Here is a 22,500-nt window from a genome sequence, read left to right as displayed (position 1 = left end):
GTGTGTGTGTGTGTGTGCGCGTGTGTTTGTGCGCATGCGCGCCCCTGTGTATGTGTGTGTTGCGCACAGCCGGCCCTCCCTGAGGCTGCTGTACGGTTACCTGGACGACCGCGCTCACGCGCGTGTGTGTATGTTTAGCCGGTCAGAGCGCGGCGGTGATGATGTAAAGACTCCCTTGGTGCCGTTCAGGCGGAGCGGCGCCGGCTCTCCCTGCTCAGCCCAGTAATCACCCTGTTTACGGCCCATATGTGAGCTGCTCCACCACGCGTCCGCCCGCCCGGCCTCCGACCGTGTTCACAACCGGCTCAGAGGACAGGCAGGCGGAGGGGCGCGGGCGCTACACGGTCGTTCGGGGCTCGTTGTATCACAATCTACTGTCTCTGTAAAGAGAGCATCTGCTGTGTGACTTAAAAAACCCGATATGATATTAATTTATAGCTCTGCCTCCGAGATGCGTGCGCTGGTTTGTTGATCCGGAAAAACGAATAGACTGTAGACTGTTCTAGACACACACAGCTATGTCTGTGCCAGGGTGTGCATGCGCTAGGTCCTCGAAGACGGCTGATGCGACAGCGTTTGGGACATCTGTTACACGGTGGGTTTTCTTTGCCGTCGCGAGCACCACAGAGAGAGAGGTGGTGGTGGTGGTGGTGGTGTTGTTGTTGTTAGTCAGGAAAAGAAGGCCTATTTAGTTTCACCACCCCTTCAGTCGAACGTGAGCACTCTATTAGTCCGTTATGACCCTCGATGCCACCCACCATTGATCTGGTACCGGGCCTGTGATGTCAGCGCCTGGGGGGGAGGTGTGGGGCGGCAGGTGAGTGGCCCCACGTTCCCAAAAGGCTTCTGGGACACAGAAAAGGGCTTGGGGGGAGGGGGGGGGGGGGAAAGGGGAAGAGGGCGTGTTCTGAGAGCAAGGATGATTGGCACCTTTTATAGGATTAGTGTCTCCTTGATATTCAGGAGGGTAATCCTGGGAGGGGGAGAAAGAGGTTAACAAACGATAGAATCGGAGAGAGAATTACCCCACCTTAGAGCTTCATAGAGCGGGGGGGGGGCGGGGAGGAGGGGGTGGGGAAGGGACGGGGGCGGGCGGCATCTTAAAAAAAAAAGAAGAGAAACTGAGCTTTTGTGGCCGGTCTTGTCAAACATTTAGTTTCATTCTTTTGTAGCGGGAGTCATGCTTTTGTGTGTTTGGCCCCGAAGAGACTCGAGAGGGACAGACAGAGAGAGAGAGAGAGAGAGAGAGAGGGAGGGAGGGAAGGGTGTGTGTGTGTGTGTGTCAGAAAGAAAGAGGGGAGAGAGTGTATTCAGTCTCCATGCCCATTGTTATGGTCCCCAGTGGAATATAATTTGACTGCAGATGGAGTTTGAGTGTAATGCTGGCTGATGAAAAGTCAATGGGTCTCACTAAAACTTTGACTGGCGGTTCCTGTGGTCTGACCCCCCCCTGCCCTGCTCTGCTCATCACCAGTGTTTGGGAGGCCGGCTCGGTAGTCTTGAGCAAGCTTAACCTCTGCCTCCTCTGAAACTAAAGCAACAAAAGATCCCCCCCCCCCCTCCCCCCTTCTCCCACCAGTCGGGTCCTGGCACAGCAGCAGCTGTTCTGTTACATAGCTGCAAATAGCCACCAAATACCATCTTTGTGGGCCTTGCACCAAGGCCGTCATAGACTGAGGTAGTTGGGGCCTATCTCTCACTGTGTGTGTGTGTGTGTGTGTGTGTGTGTGTGTGTTTGTGTGTGTGTTCTCAATGATCTCACACACACACACACACACGCACCCTGTTAATGCAAGATATCAGGCTAATTCGGATTCCACATTGCAAAAAAAGGGTGTGTTGTGTTGTGTTGTGTGTGTGTGTGTGTCTCAGGCTGGCGGCTCCGTGCCTTTTACAATGCGCCTCTCTCTCTCTCCCATGACGGAAAGTGGAGTAGATGTCCGGGGCTGATAGATAGGCCTGCGTGACTTCCTGGGCACGCTGATAAAGCTCCCGTGCTGCAGATGGCTATCACTTAAAGGGCCCCGGCGCATCCTGGTGCCACACACAACATACCTGTTGATGGCTGCTGGCAGACGCCCTATGGGCACGACTATGGTTATCTGCTGTGTGTGTGTGTGTGTGTGTGTGTGTGAGAGAGAGAGTGTGTGTGCGCCTGCCTGCCTGCCTGCCTGCCTCGCACGCTCCTGAGAGAGGAGGACTGATGTATTGAGGGAGAGGGCTGATTAATGAGGAGCGTTTATTAGAACATCTGTGTCAAAGACGATGGCGGAGCGGAGGCGGTGTCTTGGGTGGGCCCTGTTAACTGCCTCTGCCTAGCCCACATTCTGTACTGTAAATAAAGCACGGTAAGCTCCACGAGACCCTGGTAAGCCCCAGGACACTGAGGCTTTCATTATCCACGTATGTGTACACTACTCTACTGCTTACCTGAAAATGTGCACATTTTAAATGTGTTTCAGCCCATCGGAGGTGGAATTAGCTGCCGGTTTCCACTGAATACGATGAGATTACGAGAACTATACGACGATAGGAACGATACGACGAATGATACGATACTATGATATGATGATTTGAGGCTTCTAATGTACGACATTGACCTCCTATACTGGACATGTCCACTGCGCTCAGGGGTCAGAGTTCAGCGTCAGGTCCGCAGTCATCTACGGTAGCAGTCTGACTCATTTCCCGCCTCCTCCTCTCCCTCCCACTCCTCCTCCCACTCCGCCTCCTCCTCCTCCGTCTCTAAAGAGTGGGAGAAGGCTGCTGTCATATCCGCATGTCGTTCGGTTGAAGAGCTGTTGTGCCAGAAGGTTCCTCCTGTCCCCAAGTGCTCATATTAAAGAAATGATAAGCACGGCATACCTGTAATTTGAAAACAGATGGTTTTCATCTTTTGAATATTTATAACAATCAAAACAATTTCCCTGCTATTCACCCGGAGGCCAAGAAGGTGTTAAAACATTAATTTTAATGAAAAGAAGAATCTCGCCTTGTTTGGTAAGGAATGCGTCGAAATTAATATAGACAAAATGGAGGTCGCGCGTGGAGAAGGCGTGGGGGCACGGCGACGCAGGGGCTCTACTCTTACAATACTGTGCAGGCCTTCTGCTTCCTTGAAGTTGTTGTTTATAACAGATTGTAGAAAGAGCGAGTGAGGGGAAAGAAAAAAAAACAAAAACGAAATATTATTCTGTTTTCATTTGCCTGATTTCCAGCTGCTGACATTTAATAAGTCTGTTTTATTTCCTTTTTTCCACCGAACCCACATTGATCTTCTCTCCCAAGGCAAACCTGAATGTCAACAAGGCTACACTAAAGCAGTCAAGATCATGGTTTACCTCCCACAAAAAAACAGTTCTCTCAAACTCTGTGGCATTTGTTATAAAGGGATACTCTTATTTATATATTTTTTTTATTTGTTTTACATTTGGAACACAAGACCAGATATAGTGCATGACTGATACTAGTAATTTGTCTTTTGCTAGCTTGTCGTTTTTTCCTCTCTGAAACGTTTGATTTATTTTGACAAGACATAGTGTTAGTGCATGTGTAACACAAGCCGTAATATTTGTCTGTGCATTCCACATTGTGGATCCTGAAGTCTCTCTCTCTCTCTCTCTCTCTCTTGATCAACCTCTCTCTTTCAGAGTATGATTTCCTCCATTGTGAACAGCACTTACTATGCAAATGTATCGGCGGCGAAGTGTCAAGAATTTGGGCGCTGGTATAAACATTTCAAGAAGACAAAAGATATGATGGGTAAGCAAAATGGAAGGAGCGCAAAATGTTGCGCTGAGACGCTTGTCTCCTCACACCCCCGACCACCGTTCCTCTACGTTTCCTCCATGTTTTTTTTTTTTTGTCGCCCTGTAACAGTGAATGCATTTTAATCACACCAATAATGTTAATAACACTGCTCAAGTGTAAATAACTCTGCTGAGGTGTATAATATTATTATCTTCTTCGATTTGTGTGGTGCAATCTACTTTTGCCACAGAAGAGAGGCTGTAATGGCAAGGCAAAAACATGCGTCAAATTGAGGGGCTTGCCTTTTGTTCAGTACTGTTTTTAGTTCCACTATGAATAAAGACAGTGATGGTTTTCCCCGCCATCATCGACTTTGAAATCAATTTCATTTTCTTATCAAATGGAAACAAGACGTACCTTATATTTAAGATTACTCGTGAAAACCTCTTCCACCGCCTTTTGGGAGATAAGGTCACATATTTCAGATATCGTCTGTTTTGATGTGTTTTTTAATAAATAAACGTGACCCATATGGGGTTAACAATGCAGCTATTGGCTTTACCTATCTGCGTAGGAATCCACCGTCCTACGTACGAGCTGATTACAGCTGAGATACTGTATAAGACCAGAAAGTGTGTCATGATTTTGCATGTAAACATGGTGTTCTGATCATATCATACTCTGGAAACAGTCACGGACAATATCACTGGTGTCATGCCCATGTTGTTCTGCACATGCACACTTCATGTACGTGCCTACGGTTTCAAAGTGACATGAACGATGTTTATGTTTATGTGAAGCCGCCATGGGGACCTTTGAGGCCGCACATTTCGACTAGTGAACTCGCATGTGTATTTAGAATTTGATATTTGTAAATGTTTGGAATATGAAAGGGAGTCAGATGCAACTCGGCAGCATCCATTGTGCCCCCTTTTTTCTCTCCTGCCTTGTACATGGATTTTGATTGTATGCGGCCCTAACCCTCTCTTTCTCTCTCTCTCCGCACCTGGACACTTGTCGTGTGTGTGTGTGTGTGTGTGTCCGTCCGTGTCTGCCCACCCACGCAGGAGGCATGCGCCAACCATCGCAACTGGAGGGCTACCTGGGGACATGTGTTCTCCATGACAGCCCGCGTGCCAACGCACTAGGTACGTCTCCACGTCACGTGCCCATCTGCAGCCGCACACACACAAACACACACACACACACACACCGCACTGCGCCCCACTCAACCTCTATGCAAAAAAAAAAAAAGCTAGCACCTCCCAGTTGCCCATCCATCGCCCACAGGCGAAGAGATGTGTGTGTGTGTGTGCGTGTGTGTGCGTATCGCCCACAGGCGAAGAGATGTGTGTGTGTGTGTGTGTGTGTGCGTGTGTGTGTGTGCGCGTGTGGGTGTGCGCGAGAATGCCAGGGGTGGATGGCAGCGGTGGCCTGGGGAGCGTTGTGCCAGTCTAAAGGCTGTGAGGGAGTGTGTTGTCCTCTCCCCTGTGCCTTAGTGGTGCCCCCCCCCCTCACAACATAAACATCCACCGCCACCTGCCAACATACGCAGTGAAGGGATGTTCTCTCATGTAAAGGTGACTGACGATACGGTTGGTGTCACTGTAGACACAGGCCCCTTGGTTCACAGCTAACACACGCTGCCGGGCCTGGTTATGGTGTCAGAGACCTGTACCGTCAGGACACTGAGCTGGGTCAGGGCAGACGTCTCTCATTCTCTCTCACTCTGTCTCTGTGTGTGTTTCTCTCTCTCTTTCCCCCCCGTCTCTCTGTCTCTCTCAGACTCTCTGTCTTTCTATCTCTCTCTCTCTCTGTCTCTGAGTGTGTGTCTCTCTCTCTCCCACCCTCTCTCCCTCCCCCTCTCTCAATCTCTCTCTCTGTGTCTCTGTCTCTCTCTCTCTGTCTCTCACTCCCTCTCTCTCTCTCCCCCTCTCTCTGTCTCTCTCTGTCTCTCCCCCTCTCTCAGTCTCAGTCTCTCTCTCTCTCTGTCTCCCTCTCTCCCTCTCCCTCTCTCTGTCACTCTCAGTCTCTCTCTCTCTCTCTCCCCCTCTCTCTCTCTCTCAGCCCACATCCCATTCCCATTGTGTGTTTAATCCGGGGCTCTTTTGTGGCTGGATTCCACACGAGGACTCTCGCTTCTGTGGCTGATTTTTTTTCTCTCCAGGGCCTGCCATGCTTTTCTGTCAGCCCTTTTTCTTTTTCTTTTTTCAATTTGCATGGAAATGGTGTGTGTGTGTGTGTGTGTGTGTGTGTGTGTGTGCCCCCCAGCAGTGTTGTGTGAGCAAGAGTGAAAAGGCACACCGTAGCATCACAGCGAGGGAATGCCAAGGATTATGGGGAAAGATGTGATTATTACCAAGTTGCTGCTTCTTTTTTTTTCTCTAATCATTTGTTTAAACAAAAAAAAACTGAAAAGAACGGCCTTGGCCATGTTTTTTGTGTGTTTTCTGACAGTTAAGAAACATGCGGCAAATACTTGATGATTATTCCGGGTATTTTTGGATGCTGTCCATGCACTTAAGCTTTTATCTTTCACAGAAGTATTCAGTATGTGGAAGATTTCTTTCCCTGAAACCAATTTGTGCCTTCCAGAATCCATATGTTGTTGTGTTCCTATAGGCAGCTGATCTGCACCAGTCTAGGTGTAAATGTTGCTACATGAATTCTTTAAGAGACCTATTGGTTCAGTGTATGAAAAATGGTAGTCAAATGGTAAATGGTAAATCTATAGTAGTGTGTGTGTGTACATACATACATATATATATATATATATATATATATATATGTCCTTAGAAAGAGAACCAGTCTGTCTAACAGCACCACATTCACCCAATTATTTGTGATTCCCTTAGACTTTTAAACCACAGCTTTCATCCACAGACATACCATTTTAACAGACCTCAACAAGCAGTCATTAAAGACTTAAAGGATTCCAGAAATGAGAGAGAGAGAGAGAGAGAGACTCCACAAATAGTATTAGATCCTGTCAAATGGCACATTCATATTGCCTTAGGCCTATGGGCATATGCAAGAGGACACTTCGAGGATTCTTCTCAAACGATAGCCTCTCTCTCTCTCTCTCCCTCTCTCTCTCTCTCTCTCTCTCTCTCTCTCTCTCTCTCTCTCTCTCTCTCTCTCTCTCTCTCTCTCTCTCTCTCTCCCCCTCTCTCTCTTTTCTTCTGGAGTTATTTTTAGGCTGTCCCCAAAAATGTCATATTGGCTAGCTTGCGTACCTTGTTTTAGAATTAAGGACATAAAGAGCGATTCAGGATTATCAGCCACCCCTGCATGTGTGTGTACACACACACACACTCATATAAAGACTTCCCTGCCTGCAGCGATAGGACTCCACTATCACTGGCTTGTTTTTATTGCTCACATGATTTGGCCGTGAACATTAGAAACGTATTGGTGGAGCCACCAAGGCTTTCGGGGAAGCTGCGGGTTTCCTTTCATCTGGGGGGGTTCCTATCTGGGGGGGGTTCCTATCCGGGGGTCCAAACAGGCGAGTGTCTGGACGGCCAATACCACAGGGTTGCCGACTTGCTTGCACGCCGCAAACTTTTGTCCCGTCTCGGTTGGTTTTGAAGCACCTTTTTGTGGTGAGAGTGATCGATGTACATGGAGATTAAACTGCAGGGAGCGCTTGGTGTACGTGGTCGGAATACACACCGTCAATGTGAAGATGTTGTTATCTCAATCTCATCCGGCTCACGTGTGTTTGTGCAGGATGGAAAAGTAAGGCAAGCGAGTGTGTGTCATCTTCAGATGCTCAATACGTTTTCAAAGCGACTTTGACGGTCGATCTTCTCTCTCCTTTCCTCTTTGCCCCCACTCTCAATCCTCTTTCCCTCCTCCCTTCCACCCCCCCCCCCCCCCACCTCTCCCCCCCCTCCTCCAGCAGACATGGACGGCCTCTCCGACCTCTCCCCGCCTGGCCCCAACCACAACCACAACCACAACCCCAACCACCTGACCTTCTCCCAGCAGCCCATACCGGGCAGCACGGCCGAGCAGCAGCCCCCCTCCTCCCCCGTGCCGCCGCTCCCCCAGCCCCACGGAGGCCAGCCGGGGGGCCGCCCGGCCCAGCTCCCCGGCCTCCACCACCCGGGCCTGGTGTCCACCCCCATCAGCCCCCAGCTGGTCAACCAGCAGCTGGTGATGGCGCAGATCCTCAACCAGCAGTACGCCGTGAACCGGCTCCTGGCGCAGCAGTCCCTGTCCCAGCAGTACCTCAACCACCCGCCCGTCAACCGCAGCTCCCTGGCCAAGCCCCTGGAGCCCCAGGTGGCCTCCAACACGGAGGTGTCCTTCGAGATCTACCAGTGGGTGAGGGACGAGCTGAAGAGGGCGGGGATATCGCAGGCCGTGTTCGCCCGCGTGGCCTTCAACAGGACCCAGGTGAGTGGGGTTAGAGGACGGAAGGGGGGCGGAGGCGGATGTTTTGATTTCACTCATTACTGAGGTTCTTTCTTCACGCCCTGGAGGTTTTTCGGGTGTTATCCTGGGATCTGTAGGTTGAGAACGATCTCGTTTAACTGTTATCTAACTCCTTAATCGGTTCAACACACTGCACACGATCGGGTGGTGCAGCCCACGATATTCTACCGGAACACACACACACACACACACACACACACACATACACACACACACTCTCTCAATTATTTTTCTCCTAAAGCACTCCTCTGACTCAAGTAGTAGTTTTAAGTCGTAGTGCTTTGGAGTCAAGCCTTACATTCCTGTTGAGGGCAACTACTGTATGAAAACCAAACGAGACAACGGTGACAATAACTAACTATCCTTCCTACACCTGGAATCCCGCCTCGTCAAACAACAAGGCTTGGTCGCGGTGTGCAACCCCCCCCCACCTCCGCCCCCGCCACCCCGTTTACCGAAACATGTGATTTCACTTTACAGGCAGAGCCCAACACAGATAAAGTCTTAAGTTGTTCTGCATATTTTTGTGGGGGAGGCGACGCCAAACCTCATTAGCCCTCTAGCTCCTTTGAAGTCGCCCTGTGAATACACTGATAAGAATCTATTGGAATCGGTGTGTGTACTGCTCTCTTCCAAAAAAGGAGTAGAAAGGGGCGGGGGGGGGGGGGGGGGGGGGGATAGTCAGTCAGACAGACAGTGGTGTTTTTGTGTGAATTGGCAAGCCCTCTTGTCTCATTCTTATCTCTCTCCCTTCTTCGGTATGAAGAATTAGTGATGTGCCTTTAGAGGGCTGTTTTTCTATTATTTATCGTGCGTTTTCTTTGCGGAGCGTGTTAATAAAAGGGGGCGTGTGGCGACACGCCGGAGCTCGCATCGAGGCGGAGGGGACGGGACGCTTAGGGTGGGGGTGGGGGGGGGGGGGCAGGGTTAGGGTGGGGGGGCCGGGGTGTCTGCCTGGGGAAGCAGCAGATTGTACTCTGGAGATAAACGGAAAAGGGGATGATGGCTGGGGATGATAAACACACACACACACACACACACACACACACGCCACAGTGTAGTAGACATCCGATTCATGTCTGTATCTGTTGATGCGTGCTCACTGCTCACTGCTCAGCCCCCCCTTTTAGGGATTTACCTATTTTAACGGTCTACGCCGCCGCGTGTATCTGATATCACTCCTACATACGTGTGTTAATAACACTACCACAGAATTGCTGTTGTTTACTGTGCACACCGAGTCCTCATTATAGCAGCAGTTGTCAAAGTAACCGACAGTCGAGTGTTTTTCAAGTTATTTACTACTACTTTGCTGCCAAATCACACCTATTGATGGAAAGAGAAGCAGAATGATGGTTCGCACAGCGTGTGTCCAACGGCGGATGAAAAGCCTCAATCACACACATCTCTAATAATTTCTCCCCGCGCCGCTACCCGAGTGAGCCTCCGTAATGACAACATTGAGTGCCATTGAGAGACAGAACAGAGGCCACACTGATTGCTACATGTGTGAAATTCAGTAAATACGCAGGAAAAGTGATACTGTACATAGAACTGCAGTAGTAGAAGTAGAAAGCGCACACGCGTAGATGTAGAACGTACAGACTGGACGTTGTCTGTTTTCGTAGCGCACACAGAGCCGAGAACCGCGTCCTCTCGCTACATTCGTATGAGGTCCCAGGTGCTACTCTGCTGTGCTCAACCCATTCCACGTTTAGACACGTATTGCGTTGACATTAATATGCAACGTTACGTTGAAAGATTTAGTTTTACCCTTTAGTCTGTCTGTTCACTGTCTTTGTGTGTGCTGCTCTTTTATTCAATTCTCTCTCTCTCTCCTCCCTTCCTCTCTCTCTTCTCCCTCTCTCTCCTCCCTTTCTCTCTCCTCCCTCTCTCTCTCTCCTCCCTCTCTCTCTCCTCCCTTTCTCTCTCTCCACCCTCTCCCTCTCTCTCTCGCTCTCTCCTCTCTCTCCCTTTCTCCTCCCTCTCTCTCTCCTCCCTCTCTCTCTCTCTCTCCTCCCTTTCTCTCTCTCTCTCCTCCCTCTCTCTCTCTCTCTCTCTCTCTCTCTCTCTCTCTCTCTCTCAGGGCCTGCTGTCTGAGATCCTGCGTAAGGAGGAGGACCCCAAGACGGCGTCCCAGTCCCTGCTGGTCAACCTGCGGGCCATGCAGAACTTCCTGCAGCTCCCCGAGGTGGAGCGCGACCGCATCTACCAGGACGAGAGGGAGAGGAGCCTGACGGCGGCCTCGGCCATAGGCCCCGCCCCCCTCATCAACACCCCGCCCCTCCGGCCCGTGCAGGTATAGCCCATACACACCTGGTCGCACACGTCTGCTAGTCTTTTGTATATTCACATATTTACACACACACACACACACTCATACACACAAATACCAACTCTGATGTATTTGCCCACAGACCCCAACTCTGATGTATATGCCATCTGACCAGATGCAGGTGAGAGCCAGAAAAATCGTGCTGTACATACATGCTCTCACACACGTGCATGCATACATATCCAACCTGTCTAGAGGCACGCATGCATACGTATACAGACACAACTTGTGAAAAGACTCACACACACACACCTTTAACCCTCCACGCACAGGTAAGAGATGGCAGGCGGGAGGTAAATTTGACGTGCTAATTTCTACCGTTGCACATCAGGCTCCACTACCCCTACCCCGGTCTCAAAATAGGAAGCGTTCAATTATGACACACTCTGAAAGGGGAGCGAAAGTCTCTCTCTCTCTCTCTCTCTCTCTCTCTCTCTCTCTCTCTCTCTCTCTCTCTCTCTCTCTCTCTGTCAGTCAGAATCCTCATTCGACTACCCCCCCCGGGCCACCTTGTCGCCACTCGTTCCCCCACCACAAATCAAAGTCCTTTATGTGAAAGGTATGTGGTAACTTTTCCACTTAAGCCCATTTGAAGTGCGGTGGAGTGTGTCTGGGTGTAGAGGCGGCAGACAAAGGCCTGCTCTGTCCCGCCCGGCCTGAAGACGGGGCCTTTTATTTGGGCTTGAGAAAGGGAGAGAGAGTCAGAGAGTCTCCCCCGTGCCCACCACCCATGCCCCAAACAAGGGAGCCCCCCCCCCCCCCCCTTTGACAGCATGGCGAGATCCCCCCAGCAGCATCCTTATTGTTGTGGAAGAGAAGGGAAGAGAAGGGAAGGGAAGGCAGACTCCAAACCAGTGGGGTTGAACTGGGGAAGGCCACTTTGCAGTTCACAGCTCATCCCTACAGTCAAATGGCCTTGCATGCTCGGACAGGGAGGGAGAGGGAGGGGGAGGGAGGGGGAGAGAGAGAGAGAGGGAGGGAGGGAGGGAGAGAGAGAGAGAGGGAGGGAGGGAGAAAGACACACACACATACACACACATGTTTGGTGGCGTTCTGTATTCCACTGGTCATTCTAGAGTGAGGGGGGTATGAGCCCCGCGGTGCAGGGGCCCCCACAGTGCTTGTTGTTTGACAGCAGGGACTCTGCTTTCCACAACCACGTAGCCCCCGTCAGCTCCTCACGTAGCCCCTGTCAGGCCCTCTTAGACACCAAAGTCGAGAGAGAGAGAGAGAGAGAGAGAGAGAGAGAGAGAGAGAGAGAGAGAGAGAGAGAGAGAGAGAGAGAGAGAGAGAGAGAGAGAGAGAGAGAGACCGACTGACCCTTCTTGTACAATGACTCATTGAACAGAGCCAGGTTTACTACCGTGCATACCTCTGTTGATGCCCTAATCATGTTGACTTCACTCCTTATTTATACTTTATTTCAAACATGAGAACCAGGAGGTACATATTGCACCTTTTTATTTTTTTATTGAAAGATTACATTAGTGGAATTCCTGAGGGGCTTTTGTGTGAGAAGTCCGCTTTTTTACAGTGAATCCACAGTTTTGATTAGTCCAGGACACACAGGCCTTGTAAGTGTCTCGGCGACCACCTTATTAAAGCCACTCACCCCGAGGTCAGCGGAGAGGCATTCCAACAGAGAAATGAATTAGATAGAATGGGCCAATACAAACTGAAATGAATGTCGGTCTGATAGCGATTTCTGGATAGGTCAGATCTCCATTTCGGTCATTTACTGTAATTGAGTTCACGGCTTAACACAGAGTTCCTGAGGTTTGGGGCCATTACTCTCAAGCCTCCCAGTGTTAGTGTTAGCACATGATCAATAGGCCTAATATATGTCTCTATACTCTCTCTCTCTCTCTGCATGACTTACAGCAGGTAGTAGGCTCTGGACATATGCCAGATTCCCATTGACAGCTCCTATACGGAGCAATGGGATGCGAATTTAGCACCGTAAATCAGCCAAGGTGGCAATTGGAGAGAGACAGAGAGGAGGTTTATGGCCCTCGTAAAAACAGATGCGGAGGTATGTTTCTCATATGCGTCTGATGGGGTAGCTGGACTTCCTGCACCAGTTTGTGCTTGTTCCTGCCTTAACAATTAGCTCCACACAGCGGCCGGGCACAGCATACTGACAACCTAGCATGATGAGTTGTAAAAAAGGATAAAACGCTCAGGAATTCCCAGTTCAACACATTCCAGTTCACCACAAATTTGGGAATTATACTGTAGGTTTTTTCTTTTTTTTTATAAGACCAAATTGCTCCTGTTTAGATGTCTAGACGTACATTTGAATAGGCCCTATATATTATTTTTTACAGTGCATTTTTGCAGGTTGTTTTTGCGAGTTTGTAACTGTTAAGACTATAACTTGGTGGTTTTAATATTGGCTAGTGTAGGTTGTTTTTTGGGAGGGTTCAAAATAATGTGTTATTTACACACAAATAAGTGCCATTAAATGGATATTGTTTAAAACACAAAAATATGTCCAAATGCTCATATTGATAGTATATGAACATTGCTTAGGGCATGCACTCACTGAGCACTTTATCAGGAACACCTTCTCATTCATTCAGGTGGAATGTTTTCTTGGCACACTTTGTACCTGTTAATACCAATCAATCATCGCTTGAATGCCACAGCCTATTTGAGTATTGTTGCTGACCATGTGCATCCCTTCATGGCCACAATGTACCCATCTTCTAATGGCTACTTCCAGCATGATAATGCACCATGTCACAAAGCAAAAGTCGTCTCAAACAGATTTCATGAACATGACAATGAGTTCAGTGTTCTTCAGTGGCCTTCCCAATCATAGGATCTGAATCCAATAGAACACCTTTGGGATGTGGTAGATCGGGAGATTCACAGCTTGTAAGTGCACCTGAAAAATCTGCAGGAGTTGCGTGATGCAATCATGTCATCATGGGCCAGAATCTCAAAGGAATGTTTCCAACATTTTGTGGAATCAATGGCACAAAGAATTGAGGCTGTTTTGAGAGCAAAGGGTGGCCCTACCCAGTATTAGTATAGTGTTCCTAATAAAGTGTTCAGTGAGTGTATATTACTCCCGAAAAGGTCATCTTTGTGCAGAGACAACAAGCCACACTGAGTGCCGCGTTTAATTGAATTCAGTATTTCCTCTCAAAATCTGTTTCCTGATCAGATGTTACAGTAGCTTCAGCCAGGCTTGGTTTGACAGACAGGACTGTGTCATTGTTGCAGTGGTGGGCCACAATGCACATGTACTACACTCCCTCTGGGGTAGCTACTGTAATGCAGTAGCTAAACTGTTGTAGCGCGGATGTAGCGTGTATGTGTGTGTGTGTGTGTGTGTGTGTGTGTGTGTGTATGTGTGAATCTCTGTGTGTGTGTGTGTGGTGTGTGTATAGTGTGAATGTGTGTGTGTGTGTGTAGTGTGAATGAATTTGTGTGCGTGGGTGTGTGTCTGTGTGTGTGTGTGGGTGTGTGTATAGCGTGTATCTGTGTGTGTGTGTGTGCGTGGGTGTGTGTCTGTGTGTGTGTGTGTGGGTGTGTGTATAGCGTGTATCTGTGTGTGTGTGTGTGCGTGGGTGTGTGTGTGTTTAGCTGGATCCCCCTTGTGCGTGTGAGTCTGAACAAACATCCCTCTGTTGCCCCTCCAGCCCAGGAGAGAAGACTGCAGCAACGTCAGAGCGGAGGACTGGAACCCCAGGATCCCCGTGGGCATCTCTCCTGTAAGCAAACAGTCAGCCCCGCCACCGGCTCCTCCTCACATTGTTACTGCACCCAAAACATGTGGTGGAGCTTATCTTGTTGTAACACATAACACATGTTCTATTATTTTTAGATTGTATATTTCCAAATGTTTTTTTTTTGCAAAGTGTTTCAGTTTCCGTACAGTGCAGTGCCTACCCATGTGTTTATTTTTATTTTATTTTTTTAATTAATTGAAGTTACATTTCTATAAAAAAACGCCAATGGTCCTCATTTTTTCCCCAAAAAGTCCCTGTCCCTGTACAAGGAACAAAGCCACAACGTTTTGTTTAACCTTTGACCTGCCGCTCCCAGGTGAAGCCCTCCCCCCTCCCCAGTGAGTGGAACGGGAAGACGGAGAGCTGCATCCTGAACATCAACTCCTCCATCTACGACGAGATCCAGCAGGAGATGAAGAGGGCCAAGGTGTCTCAGGCGCTGTTCGCCAAGGTGGCCGCCTCCAAGAGTCAGGTACACAACCAAACACACACACACACACACACACACACACACACACACACACACACACACACACACACACACACCTGTGAACAGGTCAGGTACACAACCACAGAGACCCCCCCCCCCCCCCAGTGAACAGGTCTCAACATAGACCCTAGTCACCCTTTTTTGAACACACCAATTAGGCCTGCCGCTCTCCTCACTTTCAGAGATTACACAACTAGGCGCGAAACGTTTCAACTGAATAATTTATCTCATGTTATCAGGAATGTGTTTGTTCTAAAACTATTAGCTAATGTCCTGTGTGCAGCTTGAAATATAATATACACACATCAATATTTACAGAGCTAGTATCTTCGCTTCACAAGTCTGAACTCGTCAGTGAGACATTAGCAAAACAAAGGCACAGAACCTACAGTATCTGAATAGATATCTAGAAATATTCACCAGTTATGGGGATAAAAACTGCAAAGCAAAATTGCGAAACTCTCCCTCGTCGCCATGCTGGTAATTCATGGCTGTAATGACATACGTCTTCTTTATTGTGGTTTTTGCGAACAGCCGACAGTGTTTCAACACAAAACAAAACTGTTTATATTATCCATGCTCCGTGTGACTCTCAACAGAAGAAGGGAAAGAAAAAAAACGCCGGGCCCTATCTTCTCCCAGAGAACAACCCACTCGTTGAATACCGGCTTGTGTGAGCGAAAATTATCATCAGTTTAACTCTTATTAAAACTAATTAAAGAAATGCGGAGCAAGGCGTTATTATTAAAGGTTTCATATGTCTGTGGAGCACAGTTGAACATTTCTCCACAATTGCACTTGATGAAGAATGAAAAACAAAGAATGAAAAAAAGATTCAAAAGGGGCCAAATTATCTGGGAAATATCTGTGGAGGGTTTTTTCCGCTGATTGGGATGATTACAGCTCCAGATACCTTTGTTTTACCAAATTGCAGTTTGATGCACAAACCACTGTTTTTGTTCAAAAGTTCAAAGACTTTTTGGAGAGGGGGAGAGAGAGAGAGAGAGAGAGAGAGAGAGGGAGGGAGGGAGGGAGTGGGTGGGGGTGAGACAGCCATAGCATTAACTCTCAAACATCTCTTCTCAAATGAACATTTGTGTGAGAACAGGTTACCACTGTGCCTCTTCCTCCTCTTTCGTCCCCTCCCTCTCCCTCCCTCCCTCCTTCTTTCTCTCTCCCTCTCCCTCCCTCCCTCCCTCCTTCTTTCTCTCTCCCTCTTCCCTCTCTTCCCTGTTCCATTCATGGCGGGCGGGTGTGAATGTGAATTGAGCAGCAGATAAGAAGTGTGCTAATTATGCCTGTGAAAGGGGGCCTGGGAGAGCACTTATCTCTGGCTCCATCTCGTAATGGGCGCTCCCTGGGCAGCTGGTCCCCCCCCCAACCCCTCTACTATCCCACACCACCACCGTGGGCAGTGGGCTACTCCAGCACCAGGCCCAGAACCAGAGAACCCAGGCCCAGGCTGAGCTGTGACCTAGTGAGGCGCTGTTGGGGTTGGGGGCTGAGGGAGTAGGGAGTAGGGGGTTGGTTGGTGGGGGGATGGGTGCTTGGGGGTCCGAGCTGGCAGGAGGCCCATATGGGCTGAGCTTTATCGTCAAGGCTGGCACATGCGTGTCCGACTGGCCTGTCCTGCCCCCTCTGCCCACTGCTACCCTGGCACAGTGCAGGAATTCTCAGAGGTCGCATGCACAGACGCATGAATGCAGCTGCCCTGGAAGCGACGTGGGGGACGGGGGGGAAGGGGGCGGGGGGCAGGGGCCAGAGCTTGTTTCCGTGTTTGTGTCTATCAGTTTGCCTGTATCAGTATGGGTGTGAATTGTGTGCATTTGTGTGAATGTGTTTGTTTCCCCTTCGCCTAGCCCTGCCCCTGTGAAGCACAGATAGAGAGGAGGAGGAGGGGGGGAGGAGATCTGAGGAGGGAAGAGAGGGATACAGGGAGGGAGAGGGAGGGATGCAGGGAGGGAGAGGGAGGGATGCAGGGAGGGAGAGGGAGGGAGCAGTGGTCGTCCCCTGGGTGGGGGAGCTGTAAGCAGGAGTTTAAGATTGGCGTGTGTGTGTGTGTGTGTGTGTGTGTGTGTGTGTGTGTGTGTGTGTGAGGGGGATGGGGTTTGGAACGCAGCCATCCCGTCCCCTCTCAGGGCTCGTAACCAGAGCAGGCCGCTGCCAGCCGTTAACTGGTTGGTCTCTCATATCCACAGTGGCATTTCAATCACCTTTTTTACTGCTACATTTTGGGAGCAGTAAGTAACATTTTAAAACCATCATTCAATCACATTGTTGGTAGCTTGACACCTTCCAAGTTCAGTCATGCATATTTAGTTGTTGTTGTTGTTGTTGTTGTTGTTGTTGTTGTTGCAGTATTTAGCTCTCAACAGATCTTTCTCTGGTTAAAAGGTTGACCGCTTCGAATGATCAGATGTGTGGAGAGGAGGAGCAAGTTGATAGAAAACAACTGTGTCGTGTTGCGGCGATACATTGGTTTGAGGCCAGCTACTACAAGAGACGATGCTGCCAGAATTAGCAGTTAGCATCGGAGGATGCCCCGTTTTTAGCTAGCAGAGGTACACGCTTCTTTCGAGGATAGCCTCTCTGTCGGTTGGCCGATTTATTGTGGAGGTGGCGGCTAGCTATATTTCGTTCTAAGTCGCTTTGGATAAAGGCATCTGCTGAATGCCAAAAATTTAAATAATAGATAAAAAATAGCTTCGTTTCTTTTTGGTTAGCTAAGTTGACTGGGGAGGCTCGCTCTAGTGTATTGGCTAGGCCAACAGAGGAGGCAGTTGAAGTATGGGTGATAGCCGCGGGAGGCTAACAGTGGGGAGCCCGTTGACATGGCTTTGGTCTCTAAGAGGGGCTGACGGGGGCTACGTGATTGTGGAAATCAGAGTCCCTGCTGTCACACAACAAGCACTGTGGGAGCCCCTGCACCGCGGGGCTCATACCCCCCCTGACTCTAGAATGACCAGTGGAATACAGAACGCCACCAAACGTCTCTTTCTCTCTCTCTCTCTCTCTTTCTTTTCGTCTCTCTCTCTCTTTCTCTCACTCTTTCCCTCCCTCCCCTCTTTTTCTCTCTCTCCCTCCCTCTCTCTCTCTCTCCCTCCCTTCCTCCCTCTCTCTCTCTCCCTTCCTCTCCCTCCCTCCCCTGGAAGAGGCTACGCTAATTAGCCAGGCTCTAATGAGACAGAATGGCACTGATCTGGTCCGCCGCTGCGCCACCGGGGGGGCCAGGCAGGGGGTTATGGCAGAGGGGGGGGGGGCTGGTGTGTGGGGGGGGCTGGTGTGTGCCATCTGTCACCCTGCGCCCGCCTGGCACGCTGCTCTCCAGGGGAGTCGGGCAGTGAGTGCCTCGCTGGTCTGGAGTGGAAAGGTGGGGGGGCGGGGGGGAGTAGAGGGAGAAAGGGAGGGAGGGGGGGGTGGAATGGGGAGAGTGACAGTGGAATCACTGGACCTACCCCCTCCCTTCCTGCTTCTCAAATGATTCATCTCCTAGTTTGGTCGAATGCTTGTTGTTGTTGTCGTTTTGTCGTTTGTTTTAAAGGACAGCTTGAATTATCTGCATCCCACTCAATGTCCTGACTGCCACCTAGCAAAAATATTTGGAGCATGACTACCAGACTGTTGTGTTGTGCAGCGTGGTGTCTGCCTGAGAGCCAGGTCGTATTGTAGGCTGACAGGAGTAGGTCTGACGGTTCAGAGGCAAAGCCAGAGTGCTGTGACGGAGCCTGGCGATATGTGATCCATCTGAGTGGGTCAGCTGGTCAACTGTCACGTCAGCACACTGGAGGAGGAGTAGACAAGGGAAATGTAGTCAATACAAGAGTATGTATCGAGTGGTTTGTAGTTCTACTGTAATCCCACTGTTATTAGGAGGAGTGTTCACTGGAACTGTTTTATTTATTGTTCATGCTGTAATATTATATTAGAAGGTTCAAATTAGTAGGTTCAGTAGTTCTGTTGTAGCTCTCACATGGCACAGCACCAGAATATCTGAAAGTCCTTTTGCTAGCATATCAGCCCAATAGAGCTCTCTGGTCTTCTGACGCTGGCTTTCTCTGTGAACCACATGTACAAAAGAAGAGATTTGGTGAGGCTGCATTCTCATTTTATGCTCCAGATTGTGGAATGCACTGCCAGCTTACATTAGGGATGCAACCTCAGCAAATATGTTCAAGTCAAGACTAAAAACCCATCTTTTTAATATTGCCTTTAAATGACTAAATAATTAAATTAGGATTATATAATGATTGGAGCACTTTGAGCTGCAACGTTTGCAGGAAAATCGGGATACAAATAAAAGTTATTATTATTAAATCACCTCCCAAATTTTCACTTCTGTTTCTGTGGCAGAGCGCCCAGCGGACCGTTCTCATTGGTTGTTTACAGACCTCGACTGGTCGTCGTCCTCGAAACAGCAGGCAGATAGTAATGAGAGCAATATCACCAAAAGGGAAATAAAGGCCATGACTGTTTATTAATTGATTTATTTATTTATCTGGTTGCTTGGGTATTAGGTTGCCGGGGAAACAGAGGCACATGCCTTGTATTATTAAAGACACAATTTCTTGAACCGTAGACCCAGATGTCTGAATAATTAATTTAGCGTATGAATTATCTCGCAAACGGCAAGTCCCCCTCCCCTCTGAAATGAGCCTTTTTCTTATTGTTTAATGGACAGAGGAATCCCCACCAGCAGCATCTTTCCCTCCTCCACCTCCTCCCTTCCTGTTACATCAACCCCCCCCCCCCCCCAGCACTACTGATGCCTCTGAGCATGCCCAAATGCGCTCCTCCCCCCCCCTCCTCTCTCTCGCTCTCTCACACACCTCCTTTTTCTCTCTCGCCCCCATCTGTTTCCCTCTGCTCTACTTTTTTCCCCTCTGCCCCTCTCCACCCCTCCCTCCCTCCCACCCTCCCTCTGCCCTTTTCACTCCCTCCCTCTTTAGCCCCCTCCAACCCCTATGTTCCCAAAACGGAAAAATCTGCCCCCTGTTGTCAGACAGAGGCCAAGGGTAGCCCTCACCCTCAGCTCACTCACCTCCAGTCAAGTGCAACTGCACAGGCGAGCGTTAGCGTAGCGTAGCCCTCTCTCTCCCACTGTCTCCTCTCCTCTGACAGACCACACAGGGCTTGTTCTGAGGCCCATTCTCGCTAATCTGATCAGGCAGGCAAATACGCCGGGAAAAGCGCTTTAATGATCCCCCTAATTACCTCAAGTCAATACCAACTGTATTATTAGACTCCGGGAAAATATTCCATTAGGGTACCCCCCGTGGGAGTCCCCCCTCCCGCCCCGCCCTGCCCCCCCCCCCCCCCCCCCCCCTCCGCGCACAGCGATGTCACGCGCCGCGCGCACCCCCACGCTTGTAATTAATTTTATTTACACACGCAGGAATGCACAAGGTCGCACCTGCAGCCCAGAGCCGCCTGACTCGGCCCGCCTAATCAGATCTGTCATAATTACCATTCTGCATGCTTCTGACACACGCCGGGAAATATTTCAATTTAACTACAGCAACTAGCTCCGGCAGATGCAGCGGTGCGCGCGCGTGTGGTGTGTGTGTGTGTATGTGTGTGTGTGTGTATGTGTGTGTCTGTGTGTGAGAGAGAGAGGGGGGGGGGGGAATTGCATGGGGAGACATTAGGACCCATCCAAGTGTTCATGCTAGTGGTTGTGTGTTCCTACTCTCTATAGCTTTAGGTGTGTGTGTGTGTGTGTGTGTGTGTGTGTGTGTAGTACAGTAGTGAATCTTGAATCTTTCATCGCTCTATTCCTACTAGTCTCTAGTTCTCCCTTTATTCTTTCACACACAACATTCCTCAGATGACTTGTCAGTTCCTACAGAAGTAACAATGAATTTCCACATCTGCTTTTCCCGACATAAGACAGTTGAAAAACCCCACCTAGTAGGATAAAACAGCACAAAAGCACAACTCTCAACAATTTAACAGAACATGGAAACTTTGGATTGTTATTGAACCTGACCTTCAATCCTCTTCATTCCAGCTTGAATCACCTTAAATTTCATTCAAGTTATTTAATTCAAAACACCTCTAGAAGACTCACGTCTGTACCAAAGCACCTGTTTTGACATTAGGATACGTATAATGGTCTCTCCCGTCAGAAAGCAAACGTGTGTGCCAATTAAGAACACTGATTTACCTGACATTCACAATTTGCGGGTTTTCTGCTATTTTAATCCATAATTCAATAAGAATCAGCCATGATTTATCAGTTTAATTATGCTCTGATATTAGCAATTAAACTCCAGCTTTGAATTAAATCTCAATCAAGCGCTTATAATTGATGGAATCGCAGTCGGTTGTAGGTGCTTGATGTGTTTCAAATCCCAAATACTGTTTAGCGGTTGTGTGTCTGCAAACTCCCTCTCTTCTCTCCTCTGTTGTGAGTTGGTGGTCCCCCCCCCCCCCCCTCCCCTCTCTCTATCTCCTATTTCTTCAGCTGCACCTCCTACAGTATTGTAGAGTTGGGAGTCAAACAGAGACATACAGATAGTGTATTGGTATCTCACCCTGTGTCAGTTATCAACACTGGAAAAGCAAGATTGACTTTTACTGTTTACTCAGCTGATACCTTCACATGTGAATGAATGAATGAATGGTCTTTATTGTCATTGCTATAGTACAGGTACCAAACAATGAAATTTGGGAAGGGTGGCTCCCCTGGTGCTAGGAAAGAAAAAAAAAATAGAAGAAAAAAAAACAAGAAGGGAAGGAGCTGGTTTACATAAATAAAGGCTATGTACACTATCCACTATACTATACTATCCACTATACAAATGTGTCACTCAGTGCTGCTCCAGACACTTGTAGTCGGTTGGTCTGGTTTCCTGGCATTTTGTGACTTGTGAGGAAAATGTCTGGCTGGATTCCCGGACACAGATTAAACCTAGTCCAAGACTAAATCCCAAATTCAATAGAAAATGCCCATTGTAGATGCATTTTTAGTCTAGGATTAGGCCTAATCTGTGTCTGGGACACCAGCCCGTGGTGTGTAAGTAACGTTCTGTATTTCTGGATGATTTCTCATCGACATCCGGTAATTCTTCGCCTTCAAGTATCCAAATTAGTTTTTAGAGAAATTCACAGCCATATTTTTTTTACGAGCTGAGCAACTGTGACTTTTCTGTGACTGGTTGCCTTTGTTACGGGGGAGTAAAATGCTGAGAATGAGCCGTTTCCTGCACCATCATGCCACGCCTCCAAATGATGTGCATGTGGGTTCTGAGAATGCTATTGTTGCCAACTGGCTTATTGTGACTGGAGAGGGCACGACCTTTCACTTTAAAAAACGTTGACATCATAGCTTTCACAGCTGTCATGTTTGAGAGCTATGGGCCTGTTGGTCAAGACTTCCTGTGTTGCACTTGGTATGCCGAGAAACAGGTTGCCTAGATTGTTTCAGATGAGCAGATGTGTGTTATGCGTTTCCGGGCTGACCTCTTTGCAATGAGGGTTGGAGAACGAGTCTGGCAACAGATTGGAGGGAGGCCATTTTGACAAGACAACAAATATTAGTTTCCTTGATTTTGCAAACAGATTAAACGTACTGTCTTAAAGGAGCAGGACTTACATTTGGCACCAGTCTGACACCTCTGGCCACCAAGGGGAAATGCAGTTTGAAGTTCCAAACAACCTCCTCTCTAATAACAATAATATAATCCCCCGAAAGGGACTTGCAGTGTCAGTGTGTTTCTGCGCGAGTGCACGATTCAAAGACG

The 22,500-nt window shown here is 48.8% G+C and overlaps 1 protein-coding gene across 1 annotated transcript in view; it reads left to right on the top strand.

Moving 5' to 3' along the window:
- Positions 1-22,500, top strand: part of satb1b (SATB homeobox 1b) — a gene marked incomplete at both ends in the record, with an annotated part of 37,714 nt that overhangs the window by 7,079 nt on the left and 8,135 nt on the right. The window contains 6 exon segments of the mRNA XM_080540844.1: positions 3,651-3,762; positions 4,821-4,898; positions 7,655-8,154; positions 10,280-10,492; positions 14,179-14,250; positions 14,585-14,740. Coding sequence (XP_080396970.1) covers positions 3,651-3,762; positions 4,821-4,898; positions 7,655-8,154; positions 10,280-10,492; positions 14,179-14,250; positions 14,585-14,740 — 1,131 coding nt within the window.

This window comes from Nansenia antarctica (assembly GCF_963989245.1).
Source record: "Nansenia antarctica genome assembly, chromosome: 10".
Taxonomy (NCBI): domain Eukaryota; kingdom Metazoa; phylum Chordata; class Actinopteri; order Argentiniformes; family Microstomatidae; genus Nansenia; species Nansenia antarctica.
The sequence above is the reverse complement of the archived record's forward strand: the minus strand, read 5'-3'. Positions and strand labels throughout refer to the sequence as shown.